Genomic DNA, 7,867 nt, shown 5'->3' with positions numbered 1-7,867 from the left:
GTTGGGTCAGAACCCTATAGCCTCAGGGATATGACACAGTACAGGCTAACTAACCGGTTGGGTCAGAACCCTATAGCCTCAGGGATATGACACAGTACAGGCTAACTAACAGGTTGGGTCAGAACCCTATAGCCTCAGGGATATGACACAGTACAGGCTAACTAACAGGTTGGGTCAGAACCCTATAGCCTCAGGGATATGACACAGTACAGGCTAACTAACAGGTTGGGTCAGAACCCTATAGCCTCAGGGATATGACACAGTACGGGCTAACTAACAGGTTGGGTCAGAACCCTATAGCCTCAGGGATATGACACAGTACGGGCTAACTAACAGGTTGGGTCAGAACCCCATAGCCTCAGGGATATGACACAGTACGGGCTAACTAACAGGTTGGGTCAGAACCCTATAGCCTCAGGGTGCAGATGTGCTGCCAAGAATGCAGCGTTTTCCACAGCCGTTTGATCGGAGCTGCGTGGCCTCTCTAAATGGCAACATGTGACTGTCCAGGGAACATAATGTACTGTAATATATATACATGAGGAGGTGAACACCTGTGGTTTTACACTCTAAATAGGCTGATAAGAGCTGATTGTTTTGTTCTGTTTTTGACATATTTTTAACTAATGGAAAGATAAGATACTAATGCATTACCATTGGCTGTGGTTTAGTCAAAAGATGAAACTAAAATCACCAATAACTGAGTAAATATTAACAGCAGGTAGGAATCATAATAAAACGTTATTCTATAATATATAATATATACACGAGGAGCTTGCTTCTACACCTGCATTGCTTGCTGTTTGGGGGGTTTTAGGCTGGGTTTCTGTACAGCACTTTGTGACATCAGCTGATGTAAGAAGGGCTTTATAAATACATTTGATTGATTGATAATCCCAATGTAACCCCCCCCACCAAAATACTTCAGAAGAGCAAAGTGTAACCATGCTGAAGTGTTGGAACAATGTCTCTTTTCCAGAACCTTGCCCCCTTCAAAAATAAAAATATCTATACAATCACAATGTCATATGGTAAAAAAAATGTTTAAAAGTAAGACAAAAATAAATGCATATAACACAACCTTCTGCAGTGTGACAACTATTCTAAATTGGGGGAAAAAAACGGGTTACTTTGACACATTCTGACAAAACTTTTTTTCTAAAGTGTCACTGTCAACTGACCCTGACAAAAATATAAGTTACTCACCAAATGTGTCTCCGTTGGACTCCTCGGGTTTTGTCCCCGGTCTCTTCTCCTCATCGACAGTCTGTGTGCTGGACGAAGAACATCCCATGGCGAAGAAGAAAAAGAGAGGAGAGATGAAGAGAAAATATGGAAAGAAGACTGAGACTAGAAGCGAACGGTCGATACTCGGTCAACTCAGACAGCGACTGGCTGGATAAAACATGAACAGAACAACAAGCTGGTTGTTTATGAGGTATAGCTGGAGCCCATTATTTCCTGTTGTCTGTCTGCCCTGTCTGTTTATGCATGGCTAGTCGCCGTCATGCCCTAGACAACGGACTGTTGTGCTCCGCACACTAACCACGCGTTAGACACTGTCTGGATAAAATGAAGACCCTCAACTCTGCACCCTCTCTCTCTCTCTCTCTTTCTTAACATTAGGGAAGTAGTTTAGGTAAAATGGTGTTGATCAACTCCGCCCCCTATCCTCTCATTCAGGAAAACCCACTCTCTGAAAATCCACCTGGTGGATCATACTTTTATTTCACCTTTATTTAACCAGGTAGGCCAGGTGAGAACACCTTTATTTAACCAGGTAGGCCAGTTGAGAACACCTTTATTTAACCAGGTAGGCCAGTTGAGAACACCTTTATTTAACCAGGTAGGCCAGGTGAGAACACCTTTATTTAACCAGGTAGGCCAGTTGAGAACAAGTTCTCATTTACAATTGCGACCTGGCCAAGATAAAGCAAAGCAGTGCGACACAAACAACAACACAGAGTTACACATGGAGTAAACACAACGTACAGTCATTAATACAATAGAAAATAGAAGAAGAAAAAAGAAAGTCTATATACAGTGCGTGCAAATGGCCTGAAGAGGTAAGGCAATAAATAGGCCATAGTAGCGAAGTAATTACAATTGAGCAAAATAACACTGGAGTGATAGATGAGCAGATGATGTGCAAGTCGAGATACTGGTGTGCAGAATAGCAGAAAAGTTAATAAAAACAATATGGGGATGAGGTAGGTAGATTGGGTGGGCTATTTACAGATGGACTATGTGCAGCTGCAGCGATTGGTTATCTGCTCAGATAGATTATGTTTAAAGTTAGTGAGGGAAATGTACGTCTCCAGCTTCAGCGATTTTTGCAGTTCGTTCCAGTCATACACTCATATGTACTGGTGAGTTCTCTTTCCCCAGTTTATAGTTCAAGTAACTTGGAATATATTACTAATAATAATTGTTTGTTTATTATTCCTCATAAGAAAATCCAAGACTTTGGCCCAGACGTTGTTGGATTGTCAACAACAAGTCATTTGTCAGTAAGTGCAAGTGGGGGGGATACCGGCGCCCTGCAGACCTTTCCGCAACAACAACACAAGTATCAAACCTGATTGATCAAAGGAGCCAATGTCTGCAAAAATAGGGTGTGCGCGTGTATGCAGTGTTACTTTGTTGCTGTTAAACAGAGTTACATCGACCAGTACTGTACTATCTATCTTTGACGTGACATCGTCATCTACTGGAGGAAGTAACTACCTGAAGCGCCAAAGATGTTTGTCTCTTCCACAAAACAAGCAGAATCGCACCCCCCTGCGGCCACCGTACCGGGTACACTGGTCACCATAGTAACGAAACGCGTGGAGTTGCTCGGTTGATGAGATACACACACACAGGTCGCTAGATAACTTTACATCGTAGCGAGTTATTATTTCTCTAAATATATACAACTTCTCATTCCGTCCGTGACACGGGTTGTTGTTTGGTGAGTAAGGACATTGACTTTTCAACCATCCATGACTTGACTAGTTAAATAAAGGTGAAATAAATGTTTTTAACTATCTTCACTGACAGTAACGTTAGCTCGTAACGTTAAACCAAACTGCTAACTTCAGCGAGCTAGTATTGTTGTCAAAACACAGAGCCGCAGGACCCAGGCAGTAGCTACTAGACTTAGCCACGACTTAGTAAATGTCGCTTTAGTAACGCATAGACATTTAGTTGTTGTTGTTGTCGTCAACAGGTCAGCCATGAATGCAGAGATAGTTTCCTCACTTCTAACTCAAGAGGTGCCAGCGGGGACCACTTCTGCCGCAGCAGTTCCAGTGGATCACCTAGACTACGGCTACATTGAAAAATGCACTGATGTGAAATACTTGGGCAAGATTCTGAGGGTGCTAAGGTAAATGATTCAGGGGGAAAGTTAGGTTTAGGCTACAGCTGGTGGTTTTCAACATAACAATCTAAGCGAGAAATGGACAAAAGAGTTAACACAAATAGTACAAATCTAATTCAGAACTGAAATGGGGGATCAACGTGGTATTTTTGTTGTTGTTTGTTCCTGAGGACTCTGTGTTGTGCCAGACAAGTGAACACCTCTGTGTTATCCTGATAAGATGTTCTGAAATTCACTGTCATTCTATTTTACGACAGGTCTGGAGATGAGGGCATCTATCCTCATCTGATACAGTTCTGTGAGAGTCGTCTGGAGAGGTTGGACCCTAAAAGTCGGGCCCTCAGAAAGGACAACCCACCAGCCACCGCCGCCTGCTTCTCTGCAGATGAATGGGGTCAGATCACGGACGAACTCAAGGTACTGTCCGTTTGCCACGCGACGTTGTCTCAAAGTTTTTTGTGGCGTCTCGCTGTGCCAATTTGACTTTGTAATCTGTCGTGGAGAGACTACGTTAAACATCAAGCATCTGACCAAAATGATTTCAAGATTTTAGGTTCTGGGTTAACAGAGATCATTGACTTTGTAACAACACTTGTAAGTAGTATTGAGACTTTTGTATTAGTAGTAATACCATAGTAGTGTAGCTGTAGGTAATGAGACCGATACACACATCCTTATATAGCAGACTTAACCTAATATTCACCACACTGTTTTCACTTTTACAGAAGTGGGAGTCAGATGCCAAAATGAGTGAAACTGAGCTGAAACAACAATCTATATTCCATGATCTTGAAAGTGAGAATCTACCCCCAGTACGTGGATCAAGTTGCTCTATTCCTCTCAAGCAGGTACAGCCTCTGTTTTATAAGGAAATACTATTATTTTGTGTTGTCAGACAATAGAAGGAAAATGACTAGAACTTCATTCTAAATTGTGTTGCAGAATACAGTTTCAAATGGACAGAAGAAAACTGCACAGAAGAAGGTTCTGCCTCGTAATTATATAGAATGGGACAAGTGAGTTTCTAGAAGGTTCTTCCTCCTAATTATATAGAATTGGACCAGTGAGTTTCTAGAAGGTTCTTCCTCCTGATTATATAGAATGAGACCAGTGAGTTTCTAGAAGGTTCTTCCTCCTGGTTATATAGAATGGGACCAGTGAGTCTAGAAGGTTCTTCCTCCTGATTATATAGAATGGGACCAGTGAGTCTAGAAGGTTCTACCTCCTGATTATATAGAATAAGACCAGTGAGTCTAGAAGGTTCTACCTCCTGATTATATAGAATGAGACCAGTGAGTCTAGAAGGTTCTACCTCCTGATTATATAGAATGGAACCAGAGAGTCTAGAAGGTTCTACCTCCTGATTATATAGAATGAGACCAGTGAGTCTAGAAGGTTCTACCTCCTGATTATATAGAATGGGACCAGAGAGTCTAGAAGGTTCTACCTCCTGATTATATAGAATGGGACCAGTGAGTCTAGAAGGTTCTACCTCCTGATTATATAGGATGTGACCAGTAGAAGGTTCTACCTCCTGATTATATAGAATAAGACCAATGAGTCTAGAAGGTTCTACCTCCTGGTTATATAGAATGGAACCAGAGAGTCTAGAAGGTTCTACCTCCTGATTATATAGAATAAGACCAGTGTAGTTTTTTCCTGCTGTGTAATTCGTGTATGGGATCCAGGAATCATGCCTAGACCATATTATCAATGTTATCACTCTGTACTGCAGGTTTGATGTCGACAAGGAGCCTGATAAAATACCATATTATCAATGTTATCACTCTGTATTGCAGGTTTGATGTCGACAAGGAGTGTGATAAAATTGATGGAAATGTAACAAAAAAGGATCCCCCTGAAATTGTAAACTCTAGACATCCAACAATCAGGAGCAAAATGGATACAGCAGGTGAAAGATATATATTTGTTTCTCATTAGACTGTGTCATTAGTGTCCCAGAGATGCTATTTAGTTTAAACGGTTACACAAAGTGTGAATAAATGAATTGTGTTGTTCGGTAAGTTATATCGTGAATTCATGTACACTTTGAAGTAAGGTCTTTATTTGACTATTCTTGCTCAGTCGTCTTTTATAGAATGTGTATGTTCTTGTAGCGTTGACTGAACAGGAGAAAGTCCTCGTTGCCAACCGCGAGAAGGATAAAGGCAACGAGGCCTTCAAGGCCAACGACTATGAGGAAGCTGTGGTGTATTATACAAGGTCAGACCCTGTAACTTAACACACTAATAGCTGTCTCACTTTTGAGGATTTAGGGATGGTCATGACCTTCAAGATAAGTTGATGCTAGTATCTTTTAGTGAATGCATATTCAATGGGTTTAATTCCTTTGTCTTCAGAGTTCAGCTTCAAACCACAGAGAGACATTTATACTCATAGAGATACCTAGTGGAGCTCTGTCATAATTCCTTAGTCAATGTTTATATTACTCACTTACTTCCTCGTGGGAAGGTCTCATCCAATAGCCAGTCTTCAGTACTGCTAAATGAGGTCCGTCTGTCTTCTCTCCATGTCTCGTTCTCACCAGGAGTCTGTCAGTGGTACCAACCGTAGCCGGCTACAACAACAGAGCCCAGTCAGAGATCCAACTGCAACACTGGCACAATGCCCTCAACGACTGTCAGAAGGTACTGGAGATGGAGCCAGACAATATGAAAGGTACTGACCCACTAGAGATAGAGCCAGACAATATGAAAGGTACTGTCCCATTAGAGATAGAGCCAGACAATATGAAAGGTACTGACCCACTAGAGATAGAGCCAGACAATATGAAAGGTACTGACCCACTAGAGATAGAGCCAGACAATATGAAAGGTACTGACCCACTAGAGATAGAGCCAGACAATATGAAAGGTACTGACCCACTAGAGATAGAGCCAGACAATATGAAAGGTACTGACCCACTAGAGATAGAGCCAGACAATATGAAAGGTACTGTCCCACTAGAGATAGAGCCAGACAATATGAAAGGTACTGTCCAGACAATATGAAAGGTACTGACCCACTAGAGATAGAGCCAGACAATATGAAAGGTACTGACCCACTAGAGATAGAGCCAGACAATATGAAAGGTACTGACCCACTAGAGATAGAGCCAGACAATATGAAAGGTACTGACCCACTAGAGATGGAGCCAGACAATATGAAAGGTACTGACCCACTAGATATAGAGCCAGACAATATGAAAGGTACTGACCCACTAGAGATGGAGCCAGACAATATGAAAGGTACTGACCCACTAGAGATAGAGCCAGACAATATGAAAGGTACTGTCCCACTAGATATAGAGCCAGACAATATGAAAGGTACTGACCCACTAGATATAGAGCCAGACAATATGAAAGGTACTGACCCACTAGAGATAGAGCCAGACAATATGAAAGGTACTGACCCACTAGAGATAGAGCCAGACAATATGAAAGGTACTGACCCACTAGAGATGGAGCCAGACAATATGAAAGGTACTGACGCACTAGAGATAGAGCCAGACAATATGAAAGGTACTGTCCCACTAGAGATAGAGCCAGACAATATGAAAGGTACTGACCCACTAGAGATAGAGCCAGACAATATGAAAGGTACTGTCCCACTAGAGATAGAGCCAGACAATATGAAAGGTACTGTCCCACTAGAGATAGAGCCAGACAATATGAAAGGTACTGTCCCACTAGAGATAGAGCCAGACAATATGAAAGGTACTGACCCACTAGAGATGGAGCCAGACAATATGAAAGGTACTGTCCCACTAGAGATAGAGCCAGACAATATGAAAGGTACTGACCCACTAGAGATAGAGCCAGACAATATGAAAGGTACTGTCCCACTAGAGATAGAGCCAGACAATATGAAAGGTACTGTCCCACTAGAGATAGAGCCAGACAATATGAAAGGTACTGACCCACTAGAGATGGAGCCAGACAATATGAAAGGTACTGTCCCACTAGAGATAGAGCCAGACAATATGAAAGGTACTGACCCACTAGAGATAGAGCCAGACAATATGAAAGGTACTGTCCCACTAGAGATAGAGCCAGACAATATGAAAGGTACTGACCCACTAGAGATAGAGCCAGACAATATGAAAGGTACTGTCCCACTAGAGATAGAGCCAGACAATATGAAAGGTACTGACCCACTAGATATAGAGCCAGACAATATGAAAGGTACTGACCCACTAGAGATAGAGCCAGACAATATGAAAGGTACTGACCCACTAGAGATAGAGCCAGACAATATGAAAGGTACTGTCCCACTAGAGATAGAGCCAGACAATATGAAAGGTACTGTCCAGACAATATGAAAGGTACTGACCCACTAGAGATAGAGCCAGACAATATGAAAGGTACTGACCCACTAGAGATGGAGCCAGACAATATGAAAGGTACTGACCCACTAGAGATAGAGCCAGACAATATGAAAGGTACTGTCCCACTAGAGATAGAGCCAGACAATATGAAAGGTACTGACCCACTAGAGATGGAG

The 7,867-nt window shown here is 42.1% G+C and overlaps 1 protein-coding gene across 1 annotated transcript in view; it reads left to right on the top strand.

Moving 5' to 3' along the window:
• The first annotated feature begins 1,213 nt into the window (after positions 1-1,213).
• LOC139395231 (sperm-associated antigen 1-like) overlaps positions 1,214-7,867 on the top strand; it is a 59,149-nt gene continuing 52,495 nt past the window's right edge. Inside the window, exons 1-8 of the mRNA XM_071142879.1 lie at positions 1,214-1,438; positions 3,212-3,370; positions 3,622-3,781; positions 4,090-4,212; positions 4,307-4,380; positions 5,164-5,276; positions 5,482-5,587; positions 5,913-6,043. Coding sequence (XP_070998980.1) covers positions 1,407-1,438; positions 3,212-3,370; positions 3,622-3,781; positions 4,090-4,212; positions 4,307-4,380; positions 5,164-5,276; positions 5,482-5,587; positions 5,913-6,043 — 898 coding nt within the window. The 5' untranslated portion in view covers positions 1,214-1,406. The remainder of the gene's footprint in view (positions 1,439-3,211; positions 3,371-3,621; positions 3,782-4,089; positions 4,213-4,306; positions 4,381-5,163; positions 5,277-5,481; positions 5,588-5,912; positions 6,044-7,867) is intronic.

The sequence above is a fragment of the Oncorhynchus clarkii genome, unplaced genomic scaffold (genome assembly GCF_045791955.1).
Source record: "Oncorhynchus clarkii lewisi isolate Uvic-CL-2024 unplaced genomic scaffold, UVic_Ocla_1.0 unplaced_contig_13799_pilon_pilon, whole genome shotgun sequence".
Taxonomy (NCBI): Eukaryota; Metazoa; Chordata; class Actinopteri; order Salmoniformes; family Salmonidae; genus Oncorhynchus; species Oncorhynchus clarkii.
The sequence above is the reverse complement of the archived record's forward strand: the minus strand, read 5'-3'. Positions and strand labels throughout refer to the sequence as shown.